General features: G+C 46.1%; 1 protein-coding gene and 1 long non-coding RNA gene across 4 annotated transcripts in view; one reads left to right on the plus strand and one right to left on the minus strand.

Annotated features, from left to right (window-relative positions):
- ASXL1 (ASXL transcriptional regulator 1) overlaps nucleotides 1-1,633 on the minus strand; it is a 68,338-nt gene extending 66,705 nt beyond the window's left edge. Inside the window, exon 1 of the mRNA XM_081256961.1 lies at nucleotides 1,511-1,633. Coding sequence (XP_081113087.1) covers nucleotides 1,511-1,567 — 57 coding nt within the window. The 5' untranslated portion in view covers nucleotides 1,568-1,633. The remainder of the gene's footprint in view (nucleotides 1-1,510) is intronic.
- A 145-nt stretch (nucleotides 1,634-1,778) lies between these two features.
- LOC308629308 lies at nucleotides 1,779-15,679 on the plus strand. Of its 3 annotated transcripts, XR_014017654.1 has the most exons (5): nucleotides 1,779-2,278; nucleotides 7,441-7,631; nucleotides 12,250-12,318; nucleotides 13,301-13,401; nucleotides 15,088-15,679. It is a non-coding gene; the product is annotated as an uncharacterized lncRNA (long non-coding RNA). The 3 variants fall into 3 exon arrangements; XR_014017653.1 differs by lacking the exon at nucleotides 12,250-12,318 and having other exon boundaries at nucleotides 7,441-7,633; XR_014017655.1 differs by lacking the exon at nucleotides 7,441-7,631.

Genomic DNA, 15,679 nt, shown 5'->3' on the forward strand with positions numbered 1-15,679 from the left:
ATATGCCAAACCAAAACAAATTAACTGAAGCACAAAACTTCAGCATACAAACTAGTTGCTACTTCTGTTTCTTGGGCAACAAATGCCTGGGGAAGATGACCAGGTACACCAGTTTAATTTCCCCTATAAACCAAACAATGTTAGTTCTTTTAAGTCAATAACTGAGTTTTACAGGCTCCAAGAACGAAAAAGGTGTACCAAAGATTTGTAAAAACCTCCAACACATATTTGTCTTTTTTTGCACAACACCTTTGAGGCAGGAACCCTACTTCCCAATAAAATGAAAGATTAGACGGTTGAGCTTCATTCATCATTAAAAGTGAATTACAGCAATTACATATAAACTACAGGGTGTCAAGAGACAAGTATACTATCTGCACTATAACCCTGCTTCGTGACAGTTATGAGGAAGTGACATCTCTGAGACAAGCATAACCTGTTACTATTGTCATCAGCAAGATTTTATAAGAACATGTCTCAAAGTGTCTTAGCTTTGTGGGTGCAAATCCAAAAGGAAGATATTTCACTTGCAAGTCCTCTGACACTTGGAGAACAGAAAATTCACAACCCCCATAACGAGGCAGCTTCAAAAACTCAAATTACTCCTTTGCTAAGTCCTCAGTGAGCATTATCTTCAGAGACACTTGGTCTCTGCCCAACACTTCATGTATACATGCACCAGGACACTAAGGAATAGGGAACACACGCATACATTCTTTGCAAAGTGTAGTTAGTTCTCTGCAGAGTGCCTGTTTCCAGTCTAGCTTGTGAAGTCCGGTCAGCAGAATCTCAGAAGTGTGGTACGTGGGCCACCTGCTTTACAAACCAACCGGAGCAGCTGGTTAAAATGAAGATATTCAAGCTCTACTCCAGAATCTCACACTCAGTAGGTCTTACGTAGGGCCCTAGGATGAGCATTCCTAACAACCTCCCCAGGTGTCCCCCACAGGACACTAAAGTTTGAGAACCAAGGCTCAGGGTTCAAGCTGGGAGTAAGCATTTGCTTCCCTCCATACACCTGGTTTAGATTGCGAAAGCTCAAAATGCCACTCGCGTCCTTGAAACTGGGGGCTCTTTCCAACCCCTGGAGTCAAACGCACCACCCCATTGCCCACCAGGAAGCGAGGGAGGAGCTTCCGACCCTTCCCGGAAACCTAACTCCCCCGAGTGCATGAACGAAGCTTCCCCAGACCCCCTAGAAGCTGCCAAATAGTGGGGGGGGAGGGGAGGCGGGGACCCCCGCCGCCCGGAGGGGGAGGAGCCGGCCTGCCAGCTCGACCCCTCCGCAGGAATTTAGAGGGGGGACGTGCAGAAAAAGGCGCCACCTCCGACCCGGCGGGGGACCTCTCCCCACCCAACGCCTTGGGGGATTGTCCCTTTCCAGCAGGAAGGGTGGCCCGCCCCCTCCTACAGTGGGCAGGGCTTCGCCCCTCCCCCCTCCCAGTGGGGGGTGCTCGGCGAGCCAACCCCCCACGCCCCCCATCGAGCCCCCCTCGGCGGCCCGCCTCACCAGGCGCGCGGCCTCTGCCCACGTGCGCTCCTTCTTCCTCTTCTGTTTGTCCTTCATCCTCCTCCTCCCCGGCGGCGGCGGCGGCGGCGGCGGCGGCTCCACGCGGGACCTCCGGGCGGGGCGGGCTGGGGCGGCGGCGGCGGTGGCGCGGGGCTGGGGCGGCGGCGGCGGCGGCGGCGGGGGGCGCGTGGCGGCGGCGGCGCGCGAGAACTCGGGTGCGGCCGGGGAGAGGGGGCGGGCGCGCGGGGACCGGCTGGCGCTAGACCCGGCGCGAGGGCGGCGGTGGGGGAGGGGTGGCGGCTCCACGCGCCCGCGCTGCGTCAGTCGCCCGCGGCGGCGGCAGCAGCGGCGAAGGAGAAGGAGGTAGCCCCGCGATCGCTAAGGAATGCGGCGGCTCCGCATAACCACGGGGTCAGAGGTCACGGCTCCGGCCTCCGCTTTCCCGCTCTACTGCGAGGCCAAGACCGGACTGGCGGCGGGGCGGGAAGGCGAGACGCGGCTTTCCCTTCGGCGCCCGGGTGTGTGCGTGTCTGCCGTGGGTGTGTGTGAGTGTGTGTGAAGAGTGAGGAGGGGGAGTGTGGGGTTTTTTTTTTTTTGAACAAAAACAAACCGAAAGGGCGGCTGGGAGTCGTAGTCCCGGCTGCCTCTCTGGCCTCCCCCGCTCCGGAAGAATATGGCTGAATGAAACTCTTGGACCACACTTCCCAGCGTGCCCCGCGGCCCGTCTTTCCGCCCTCCCCTCCCTTCCTCTGCCCCGCGCAAAGCTCGGTAAGGAAGGGGGCCGGGCAGTCGTTCGGGAAAGGGGCTGGGCGGAGTCTCGCGAGGTGCGGGAACTGGCTGGGGGCCTGAGGCATTCTGGGAGGCGATGCTGGGAAGGGGCGGTGGCCCTGTGCCCCACTACCCTGAGCTGTGTTTAACCCCTTCGGCGCTTCTCGCCTTGGGGCCGCCACGCGGGTAAAGGGGGGGGATCGAGAACTGGTAGCTCGACTTCCAGCGCCCACTTTGTGCCTCTCTCCTCCTGAGCGGTTTTCACTGACACTTCTTGTAGGTAACAAGAGACAGGACTTTCCCTTTTGGCCCTCCCCTAAATGACTCGCTGCCGCATAATAATGAAACAAAAAGATACTCATACCAGCAAAACGGTTATTTCACGATTGATGAACCTAGACAGTTCCCCATTTCCTCCTGTGCTTTCATGCCGCTATGTGTTTGCAGAAGCTGTATTTGCAGAAGCTGCACACGCAGCCTACAGCGTTCATGCCACCTGGTGAACTTGGTGATACGATTACGGGTTGTGTGAAGAACTTGGACTTTGGGGACATACTTACCAGAATGCACCTGAGGCCTTTTTAGAGGCAATATCCTGAAAGGAACACAGAACCTGGAGTCAAACGGACCTAGACCGGAATCCTGGCTAAGCGACTCCATGGCTATCAGCCTAATACCTCACAGCATTATTGACTTTAAAATCAACATAAAACACCTGGCAGGTTGGAAGAGGGTGTGAAGGGGGACCATGACATTAGGTCCATATAATCTGGCTCCTGACATAAAGCAAGTGTTTAATAATTGGTACCAGCTGAGGGGCAATGGGCACTGTACTTACCCTCTCTGAGCCTTGGTTGCAGAGCATGAAATGAAATGATATCCAGAGTACCCAACACATAGGTTTTCTGTACCTACTTGTTGAATTAGTCAACGTCCAGAAACATTCCTAGAATCAGTCCTAAACTGGATAGTGGCCAGTTCTTTAAAATTAGGGAGGAAGGGTCAATGGCCACATTTGAAAGTTATCCCAGGGTGAGGAAGCACACCCTCCACTCCCTGGTGTTAGCGCAGTGCTTAAGGAAGATCAACACGTGCTGCCAAAGCCTAACATCATGGAGTTCAGTGCTCCTGCTTCTAATGCTCGTCACACAGAAGACTTTCACACCCAATAAACAAAACCCTGCAAAGTGAATAGACTGTAGAAGGTGAAATAGGCATGTTTTTAAATCTTCTATCCCCTTCTAACTTTACCCCAATAGGGGGAAAGGAAGAACCCCACCTCCACGACCAAAAAATTGTTTGACCTGACTTTTCACAAAGGGGTGGTGGTGGTGGTGGTGGTTTAATCTACAGCAGACACAGTGACCTTTGACAAGTCATTTGGCTTGTTTCAAATGTTTTCTTCTTGAGTAGCTTCACCCCCCCCCCGACCTCCAAGGAGTCAACTAGAGAAGATTCATTCTAAAATTTACATGTTTAGTACAGGCACTGTGGTTGGCAGAATAACGTCCTCCTTGCCCCCTCCCCCCCAAAAAATGAAAACTATCTATGCCCTAGTCCCTGGAACCTGTGAATATGTTACATTCCATGGCAAAAGGGACATTGCAGATGGAATTAAGGACCATAAAATAGGGAGATTATCTTGGATTATCAGGGTGGACCCAGTGTAATCACATGGACCCTTAAAAAGCAGAAGAGGAATGCAAAAGAGATGCTTTGGAGAGAAGAGGCAGGAGAAGAATCCAATTCGAAGCTTGAGAGGAACTCAACCCACTGTTGATGAAGGGGCCATGAGCCAGGGAATGTAGGCAGCCTTTAGAAGCTGAGAACAAGCCCTGTCAGCAAGTAATGGGACCTCAGTCCTGTGGCCTCATGGGACTGAGCTTTCACAACCTGACTGAGCTTGGAAGCAGGTTCTCCCCACCCCAACCCCAGAAGCTGCAGAGAGGAGTCCAGTCCTGCTAACACCTTGATTTTAGCTGTATCTGAGAACCAGCTAAGCCACACAGTCCAGACTTCTGACCCATAGAAAGTGTGAGACAGAAGGTTTTAAGCCTCTAAATCTGGTAACTTGTTACAGTAGCAAAAGAAAGCTAACGTAGGCAGGCACCGTGGAAATGCCTTTTAAGTTTTTCGGCCAATTCTGCCTGGCTGTCAGTTGGGTCAAGCCATGGGGGAATCCAGATGTGAATATTTCAAGGTCTCTGCCCTTGCAGAATCAAACAGAAACTAATGACAACATTATAGATAAGTGTGAAAATAGTATGTTCAGAGGACTATACAAGATGTGTGTTAGAAAATTGGCTTTAGTCACTAAACCTTAAATAGCTGTCATTTTTTAAGTTAATGACACTCATGAGTGTTCTCTTGTCACAAGCACCAAAAACAAACCTATACATTTTTTTGGTGTGTGTTTTTCTGGTTTTTGTTTTTTGTTTTTTTGTTTTTCTGTTTTTAATCACAGTGCTTTTATTACAAAATTTCTTTGAAGTCAACACAGGTACCACAGGGCAGTATAAGATAAACAGGACTGATATCCAACCCTGCCCTGTTTGGGGGTGAGTCAGTGTTTTCAAACTGCACAGTTATGAGCAAAGCACACATTCAGGAATCTGAATAACAAACACAACACCAGCAGACCCAAGCATTCCCAAAAGGACACATATACCCCTGGAACCTCACTATGAGATAATGTATTGCCACTGGCTTTGGACTTCAGCAGGCCTGGGTTTAAATCTTCTTGCAGTCATTCTCCAGCTGTGTGGTCTTGGTCAAGTTATGAAAACTCCCATTGACTCAGAGCCATCAATTTAGACAATGGGGTACATAAACTCCAAGGGTGGAATTGGGATTAAATGGGACCTTTGTAAAACACCTTGAACACAGTAGACTCACTAAAGGCCAGCTCTCTTCGCCACCGAGAAGGTTTAGAGTCTGAAGTGTGAAAAGTGTCTCATTTTTATACTTCAGTGAACCTTCAGTGGACCCTGAAACAGAGTTTGCCACACTAACAAATGTTCTCTCCCAGTGACTCTGTCCTCATTTTCAAATGAAGTTGAGGTTCAGAGAGGTCAAATTACCTCCCTCAGGTCCCAGTGAGATCACATCTGCTAAACTTCCAGCATAGCAGACGATCCACAAATGTGCACCTCTCCTGGCACCTCCCACATTTCATCTCCTTGTATGATTTCTGGTCTAATGTCTGTGCTTTTGTTAGCATCTTCTTGAGGTCATTATCACACCCCCAACATCTGGCACAGTCTTGGCACATGGTAGGCACTCAATCTGGATGACCTTATTCAATAATTACTTTATTGGACAAAGTCCCTAACTACTAATTTCCCATGGAATGAGCCCTATCCAGTATTTGGAACCTGCCCAGGCAGAATTGGTAAACAGTGAGGCAGGATTCACCCAAACAGACCTATGCAAGTTGTAAAGATGCTTAGGGATGGAGACCTCCTCACCTCACTGTGGTCGTTAGGCACAGAATCTGCCCACGTGATGGGCAGCCCTAACTCAGCTTACCTGCCATTCACCATCGCTTAAATCCATTCCTGTTTTTTCAGTCTCCCATGAGGCTGAAAAAGTGTTTAAATCCCATTTTACGCCACCAAAATGTTAATAATGGTTACTTCTGGTTTGTGAGACTACAGCCAATTTGGGGGGAGGGTGTTTCCTACAAAGTATTACTTTTTTTTTTTTTTTTTTTTGCGGTACGCGGGCCTCTCACTGTTTGTGGCCTTTCCCGTTGCGGAGCACAGGCTCCAGACGCGCAGGCTCAGCGGCCATGGCTCACGGGCCCAGCCGCTCCGTGGCATGTGGGATCTTCCCAGACCGGGGCACAAACCCATGTCCCCTGCATCGGCAGGCGGACTCTCAACCACTGCGCCACCAGGGAAGCCCACATTTTTTTAATTGAAAAAAATTATTTTTCATCTAAACCACAAAACAAAGTGCTTAGATTAAGGTGGCAGATATAATGTTTTTCACTTCTTTACACTTGTCTGTAGTTTCCAAATCTTCTAGAATGAGTATGTGCTACTCATACTCATTTGAGTATGATGAAAAAAATAAAGATTTTAATGCTTAACAGTGTGAGAACACCTTTAATAATACTTCTTTTCATTTTCCTTAAAAAGATTTGTGGGGGGCTTTCCTGGTGGTGCAGTAGTTGAGAGTCCGCCTGCCGATGCAGGGGACACGGGTTCGTGCCCCGGTCCGGGAAGATCCCACATGCCGTGAAGCGGCTGGGCCCATGAGCCATGGCCGCTGAGCCTGCGTTTCCGGAGCCTGTGTTCCGCAAAGGGAGAGGCCACAACAGTGAGAGGCCCGCATACCACAAAAAAAAAAAAAAAGATTTGTAGGATCCCCTCCCAAATGGCCTCAAAGGATGACCTGAGCTAGTTTTTACTAAAAGTATAGATAATAACAGCCCTCTGCCTGATTCTTAAAGGTTTTCAGGTGGAGATTTCTGGATCCCATTAAGGAGCCCATCCCAATTTTCAATCTCTCTTAATACCAGAGAGGTGTACTCATCTACCATAAATCTTTCTCATCTCAGTTTAAGACATTTCCTCTATTCCTTCTCTGTGAAGAAGGAAAAGAAACTTTAAAGTGCATTTAAACACCAAAATTTTAAGAGTGGTGCTAATTTGATGAAATTGGGTGTTTCTTCATTTTCAATTTTTTATACTGAAAACATTAACTTACACACTGCCTCAAATGGCTTTTGTTCCCCCTCCTCTTTAATGATTGCTAATAACTGAATGTGAAGTTGAGGGTTTGGATAAATGGCTTTCACAGGCCTTAACTCTTGAATATCACAACCCACCATGTGAGCTGAGTAAGAAAATTGGCAGGGCCAGTAAAGCAAAGGAGCTTTCCCCAAGATCGCACAATTAGTTGTTGTTGGAGTCGAGATTTAAACTTAAAACTCCTCATTCCAAATTCCTTCTAAGGCACTGTGGTAGCCAGCCTCCAAAATGCCCACCCCCCGCCCCCGCCATGATTCCCAGCCCTGACATTCATATCCTTTTTAGTCCCCTCCCACTTTGAATAGGGCTGAACTATGGAACCAATAGGATATTTTGCAAATGACCATGTGTGGCTTCTGGGGCTAGGTCATAAAAGACACTGCAGCTTCTGCCTTGTTCTCTTAGATCACAGGCTCTGGGAGGCCAGGCACCCTGTCATGAGGACACTCAAGCAGCCATATGGAGAGGTGACGTCTACACGGCCAGTAGCCCCAGACAAGCTTTCAAATGACTTCAGCCCTGGCTAACATCTTGAGAGATCAACCTCATAAGAGAACCAGAGCCAGAATCACCCAAATATGCTGCTCCTGGGAACTGTGTGAGATAATGTTTATTGTTTTAAGTCACTAAGTTCTCAGGTAATCTGCTACACAGCACTAGACAACTGAGAAACACAGTGCCTCCCTTCTGCTTAGTTTGTACATTCTGTGAAAGCTGCTGAAAATCAAGGGACCCTCTTTCTGGAAAAACTTTACTTACACCTATTTATACAAAATTCTTTATAGCATTTCAGGGTGTGCCCAGACCCTCTGAAGCCAATATAGTAATGCTAGTTAACAGTAGTACTCCCCCTTTTCTCAAAGGCTCAGAGAAATAAAACCACTTGTCCCAACTTGTGGAGCTACTATATGCCAGAGCCAGGATTGAAACCCAAGTAACCTAACTTTGCACATACCTCACACTCTTTGCCACCTTGCTCCTATGATCCCGGAGCCCTAGGTTCAGAACCACTGCTCTAAGCTAAGTAATCCCATCCCTTCTCTTCTCTTACTTCTGTACCCTTCCCCTTCAATTATAGAAGTTGCATTTCTCTTACCCTATTTTAATTGCAGTTCCTAAGTTATCCACTGCGTCCTAATTCCCACCAAAGAGACAAAGTCAAGGTCACTGACTCTGAGGGCGCCCTGGTCTAATGGGATCACAGACATGGAAACAAATAACTATACACATTCTTAAGACCCACCATCAATTTTGGACAAGGATGAAGTAACAAACGCTGGGAGGGCAGACTTCACAGAGCTGGTGATTCCCTGGTTCTTGAAGGCCCAGAGGAAAAAGGAGTGGCTCAGGGGAGTTCTAGGTAGAAGTGACAGTGAGTATGATGGGGGAAGGGGGTGGCAGCCTCTACGTGTGTGTGAAAGTACAAGTGTGTTCAGTTGGGGAGGGGTCAGCAGTCCAGTGGGGCAGGAGGACCCAAGGGCAGAAAGGTGGGCTGGGGCCTAGTAGGGGCATAAGGGAGGCACAGGAGGTAGATCCCCAGGCTGAGGAGTTTTGATTGCCTCCTGTAACTACCAGGAATCAACAGAACTCTGATTTGAGCTCAGATACTGGCTCTTACCCAACTCTGTGGTCCCAAACACAACAGCACAGGGCCTGACACAGAGCAGATGCTCTTTGTTTGCTGAATGGATACGTTCAAGCAGGACTGGGTGCTAACACTGGTCTGCAGTGGAGGGGGAGCAAGACGGGTGCAGAGTCGCCCCAGACTCCTCCTTGAATATTTCTTCGGCAAGGCCTTCTCTGCTGCCCTATACTCACTAAGTCCTTTACACTCCCATAACATCCAAAGCTTCCTTCAAAATGTAATGAGGAAAAATACAACTCACTCTTGACATTAATAATGACTTCCTCAATGTCTGCTCCCCAATTAGACTGTCAGCCAGATAAGGTCAGGGACTGTGGGCCTATTTACCTCCTGCCCTCTGTCCTAGAAGAGAGGCTCTTCTATCCCAGAAAACAGTAGTATAGCATGGGGCACCTTCTTTAATTGGCACTGATAAGTTAGTACTGATACAAGCCCTGTGCTGAGCCCTGGGGACGAACAGTCCAATTAGACACAGTTCCCGCATCATATAGATGGATTTCAAGTGATGGCAAGTCAATGTGGGAGGTGCCCTAGTGATAGAAACCTGGGATGCTCCTGGAGCTGAGGGAAGGGGATATCTCAAAGCTGACACTATGTAGAGGAGAAATTATTTCCCAAATCAACAATTATAGCTACTCTGGGTGCAAAATAAACATTTAAAAATTAATGACTAGATACAGAGAACAGACTGGTGGTTGCCAGAGTCAGGGGTGTGGACAAGATGGGTAAAGGTGGTCAAAGGTACAAACTTCCAGTTATAAAATAAGTCCTGGGGATGTAATGTACAGCGTGGTGACTATAGTTAATAATATTGTATTGTATATTTGAAAGCTGCTCAGAGAGTAGATCTTAAAAGTTCTCATCACAAGAAAAAAAATGTACAACTCCATATGGTGATAGACATTAACTAGACTTACTGCGGTGATCATTTTACAATATACACAAATACAGAATCAATATGTTGTACACCCTAAACTAATATGTCAATTATATCTCAATTTTAAAAAATGAATAACTTTCTTATGTACTAAGAAAGTCACATTCACAAAAACAACAACAACAGGGGCTTCCCTGGTGGCGCAGTTGTTGAGAGTCCACCTGCCGATGCGGGGGACATGGGTTCGTGCCCTGGTCCGGGAAGATCCCACATGCTGCAGAGAGGCTGGGCCCGTGAGCCGTGGCCACTGAGCCTGCGCGTCCGGAGCCTGTGCTCCGCAACGGGAGAGGCCACAACAGTGAGAAGCCCGCGTATCGAAAAAAAAAAAACCAAAAAAAAAACCAACAACAACAAAACTTACACCATCTGGAAATAAAGTTAATATAAAATCACACATCTTATATAAAGAAAACTATAAACTCCACCAAGGAGCATCAAGTCTTGGACCAATAAAGAGTACAGCTTGCCTCAGGCTGGAAGACCCTATAACGTGGATATTCATTATCTCAAAATTAGCCTATCCAGTAAGTGTCATCCCAATCAAGATCCCAGTGAGATTTTATTGTCAAAGTGATCTTAAAATTCAACTGGAAAAATAGATGCATCGTTTTCATAACAAAAAGACTGAACATTTACTGACAACTTGCCATGTGCCAGACCCTGGCCCAAGGACTTGCTACGCATCGTTTCATCTCATCTTCACAAAAACACTGCAAGGTAGATACGGTTACTATTAACTTTAGACAGATGAGGAAGCATAATAACTTGTCCAAGATTACACAGCTAGCAGATGGCTGACCTGGGATTAAAGCTCAGGCTGGCTGAACGAACCCAAACTCTGCGAATTTAACCACTCCGCCATACTGCCAAAAGAAGTTTGAAGATTAATGAGTTGGGACTTGTTCTACCAGATATTAAAATGCATTAGGTAGTTACACCAACTAAAACAGTACAGTTTTGACAACGGAACTGACAGACCTATTAAACTGAACAGAGTACAGAAACAGAGCCAAGCGTATAAGGAATTACAGTGTACAATAAAGGTAACATTTCATATTGGTGGAGAAAAGATGGAAGTCAATAAACAGAACGGGACCACTGGGTAGCCATTTGGAGAAAAATTAAGTTGGAGCTCCATCTCCATCCCTAAATCTAAATTCCACCTCTTAGATCAAAGATGTACATGTGATAAAAGAAACAATAAAAGCATTGGAAGAAAAAAACAAGGGAATGTTTTAATAATCCTGGAACTGGAAGACTTTCTAAGCATGTTATAAAAGTTTTTAAAAAATCCATCCAGTAAAATCAAGTCAAGATTTGACTTTATAAAATTAAAACTTCATATGTGGCAATAAAATACCACACACAAGGTTAAAGACAACCAATGAAGTGGAGGAAGATATCTGTCACATACATGACAAAGAGTTAAGATTCCTAATAAACAGGGACTTCCCTGGTGGCGCAGTGGTTAAGACTCAGCACTCCCAGTGCACGGGGCCTGGGTTGGATCCCTGACCAGGGAACTAGATCCCGCATGCGTGCCACAACTAAGGAGCCAGTGAGCTGCAACTAAGGAGCCTGCCTCCCGCAACTAAGATATGGTGCAACCAAATAAATAAATAAATATATTTTTAAAAAAGCTTCCTAATAAACAAAGTTTTTAAAAGTCAACAGGAAACACCTGAATAAGAAAAATAATCAAATAACAATGGCCTAAAAAGGCAATTAACAAAAGAAGAATCACAAACGGAAATAAATACTTGAAAATGTTTTCCACCTCATGAGTAATCCTGGAACTACAGATAGAAACAAAATTGAGATACCATTTTTCAAGAGAATTGAAATTTTTCAGAGAATTGAAATTTTTCAGACTGGCAAAGGTTAAAAAGATTGGCAGAACCTAGTGTTAACAAGGATATAGGGAAATGGGCATAATTTATGCACTGCTGGTGGGAGTGCAAATTCATATAGGCATTTTGGGAGGCAGTTTACCAATATGGGACAAAATTATAATGGGAAAACCCTTTGATCTAGTAATTCATTTATAGTGATTTATCCCAGGAAGTAAATTAAACAAGTGAACAATGATCTATATATAAGGTTGCTTTATACAATATTGTATAAAACAAAATAATCTGAAAATGACTTCAATGACTATCTATAGCGTTAAATAAATTCTGGTATTCCATACAATAGATTACTAGGAAGCCATTGAGAATAATAATATAAATCCATATTTATTAACTGGACATATGCCCATAACATATTATTGAGTGAAAACAGGACAGGTGTGTACTATGGACCTATATATATTATGAAGGTTGAACTAAAAGAGTTTGCATAAAGAGATATCTAAAAAACTGGCTATCAGCTATAAGAAATAGAATTTCCAGTGGTTTGTAATTACTTCTTTAAGTGTTTTGGTATTGTTTGAATGTTTTACCATCAGAATATATAATTTTTATAATCAGAATATTCAATAAAGCTTGCTATATTTTGATTTTTTTTATATTTTGATTTTGAAATAGCACTTAACGCTTATTATACAACCTAGGAAATTTATATTATCACATTTATCATATATCAACATATATCAACCCTACAAGGAAGGTATTATTCATTCATTTTACAGGAAGGGACACAATCCAAGGCTCAGAAAGGTTAAGCAACTTGCAATGGAAGTATCAGGATTTGAACACAGGTCTGGCTGACACAAGAGCTCTTTCCATAATGCCGCACTGTTACTAATAATTAATACTGCTATTAATATTTAATAATATATGCCTCTTATTGTATGCCTATTAAGTGCCAGATCCTTGATGGATGTTTTCTTTAATCCTTCCAGCAACTCTTGAGAGCAGCAGGGTGGGTATTAACCCTCCTACCAAGGTGCAATAGCTTGCTTCGGGTAATAAGTGCTAACCCAGGTTTATCTAGCTCCAAAACCTCCCTGCTCCGTTTTGCCACATTTCCTGCTGATCTGGTAGAATACTGTCTTCACCTTAAGACATTGTAGCTCTTTGGATAGATTATAGTGCTTAACTAGAGATTATGTATTTGACCATAATGCAAATGTTTTCTTTTGCCATGCAGTATTTAAACAAGAATGTCGTGAAGTCTTAGTTTATCTGCTAATTTTATCACTCGGCTCAGAAGCCTTAGGGTCTTCCTGGGCGGACTAAAACCAAGGCAGCCAGGCTCCTACACAGTCTAGCCCAGAGTGCCCTGGGCTCCCTTCATTCACACTCCTGACCACACCCCTCCTGGGTTTTTCAACATAAAAGCCCCAGCATCCAGCAGCAGGACGGGCCCAAAGTGGCATTCAGTAAACGCCAGCTGAAGGGAGGAAAAAAGAAAACTCTACCATGAGAGACAAAGATTTAAACCAGGCAACTCGAAAGGAGCCTTGGAGGCTGAGTGAAATTTAATTGAGCGGAGATGAAGGTAGGCTTAGATGAAGGCAACATGCTCGCAAAGTCACCTGGAGACCCACCTCCATGCAGTACTGTCCAGCTTTACAAAGTGCTTTCATATAATAATCATAACAGCTACTGTTGACAGAATGCTCGCCACATGCCAGGCGCCAGGTGCTTTATACATCTGCTTTCTTATTCATGTATTTTATTTATTATGATTATTATTGTCTTTATGATTAATATTTACTTTCTGTCTCTCTCCACTAGCTCCACACAAGCTCTAGGGGAGCAGGGATTTTTTTCCTGTTGTGTTCAAAACAGTACTTACTACTGAATACGTTACTGAATCCTCCACAGAGCTCCACAAGGTAAGGACTTTTCATCCCCACTTTAAAGATGAACAACCTGAGGCTTAGAGGGGACAAGTGACTTTTCCAAAGGTAGAGATCCAACAAGAGGACAAGACTAAAAGTACATCCGTCCTCTCTCTCTCTCTCTCTCTCTCTCTCTCTCTCTCTCTCTCTCTCTCTCTCCCCATTACCCCTGCAGCAGCCTGGATTCAGAAATGTCCATTTCTGGCCTTGACGTTGGGAGCTGCCACCTGCCTGCTCCTTACTTGACTAATAATGATAACCACTCATTGAGCAACACTGACCACTGAGTACTTGCTACAGGCCAGGCACTGTTCCCAGTGCTTCACACATTTTGACTCAGAGCAACTTAGGAAGTACTTGCTATGATGCCTTTCTGGTAGTTGAGGAATCGGAAGCCCAAAGGAGGTTAAAAAAAACTTTGCAATAATCATACAACTAGTCAATGGTGAGTTCAGAATTCACAATCCAGCAGTCTGGGTCCAGTGCCCATGCGTTTCACCACTGCCCACGCTGCCTTCGTAAGATGGCAAAGCAGGAGTCAGAGCAGTGGGGGAGGGCTGGGATTTCCGGAGCACTTACTAAGGCCAAGGCCACTCGGCCTGGCCTGTTAGGCATGCTCTCCTGTATTCTTTTCACGTTCTCTTTTCAACCTCACAATCACCCTGTGAAGTTACAGATGAGGAAACGGGGAGTTCTGAGACCCTAAAAGCACCAGACAGATGAGATAGAGAGTAGATTAGTGGGTTGCCTAGGGCTGTGTGGTTGGGAGGAAATGGGGAGTGGCAGTTAATGGGTACTTTTGGGGGTGATGAAAATGTTTTAAAATTGGTAGTGGCGATGATTGCACAGCTAGGTGAACATACTAAAAAGCAATAAATTATACACTTTAATGGGCAAATTGCGTGGTAGGTGAATTATATCTTAATAAAGCCTTTTATCTTAAAAGCGGGCCGGGGGGCACATGGAAGCAAGTGGCAGAGGTGGAATTTTCACCAGCTTCAGATCAAAAACTTTGGAGCTACTGTTGCCTCTTCTTTTTCTCTCACCTCTCACATACAGTTATCAGCAATCAGCATGCATCTTAAGACATCTTACCACTTCTCTCAGCGGCTCCCACTGCCTGATCCAAGCCACGACCTCTCCTCCCAACCACCGCGCCCCTTCCAGGCGGCCTCCTTCCTCTCCCCTCGTTCCCTCTGCTCTGTTCTCACAGAGCAGCCAGAGGGATCCTTTTAAGCATTCTTGTCGGATTTCCCTCTCTTGCTCTCCACCTCTTTTGCTTAAAAGACTCCAATGGTCTAAAAATAAAATTCACTTACAATTCAGCCTTGGTCCCCCACCACCTGTCGAACCCCACTGCCTACTAGCCACGCTTTGCTGTCCCCAAACACCACCCCACCGCCAGGCCTCTGCACTGTGGTTCCATTTCCCTGGAATACTCTTCCTCCCAGTACCAGACACCTACACGCTTGCTCCCCAGTTTCACTCAGGCCTCTGCTCGAATAGAACCTGTCACCACCGCAGGGAAGCCCCGGCCGACCTCCCAACCTCCCAACCTAACCCAGCCACCACCCCCAGCTCTTCACTCTCTAACCCCTGCCCTGCCTTGCTGTCCTTCAGGGCACCTCTGACCACCTGACAGTCCATTCTTCTTTGTTAACCATATGTCTCCCCCACTAGAATGTGCCAGCCCTGGGAGCAGGAGCTTCATCCTGGACCCCAAGGACTAGAGCGATGCCCACAACATAGTAGGTACTCAAAAAAATGAAGAAAGGAATCTGGTGCTAAAGCCCTGGCTCTTCTCACTGCCCCAGGACAACCAAGCAAAGAAGACGGATCCCTGCGTTGAACACACCCCTCACGGAAATCTGCGCACCCCCCCCCCCCGCCCCCAAGCACGCTCTGAGCACCAGATCTGAGCCACTGATCACTTAGAATTGTACATATTTGTGAATGACGATACCTCCCTACCAGAATGGGAGCTCCGGAAGCCGTGAGCCATATGTAGCCCATGACATGTGGCACAGAGTTTGAACAGCATTATGTAAATCTTTTGTTCACTGGCCAAAGAAGATACATTTCAAAACCAGTGGCAGAAGTTTAATTTCTCTGTTCCTAAACGTAGCAAAGGAACCACTTTCCATTCTGCTACTCTGAAAAATGCCTCAGCCCCATTCCTAGGGAACCAAGCCACAGTCAACCCTTGGAATGCCTTGGGTTCTGAGCTGTGCCAGGGAAAGCTCCTTGCAGGATGGAATTTGCCAACCGAGCC

Source organism: Mesoplodon bidens (assembly GCF_964165515.1).
Source record: "Mesoplodon bidens genome assembly, chromosome: 15".
Classification (NCBI taxonomy): Eukaryota; Metazoa; Chordata; class Mammalia; order Artiodactyla; family Ziphiidae; genus Mesoplodon; species Mesoplodon bidens.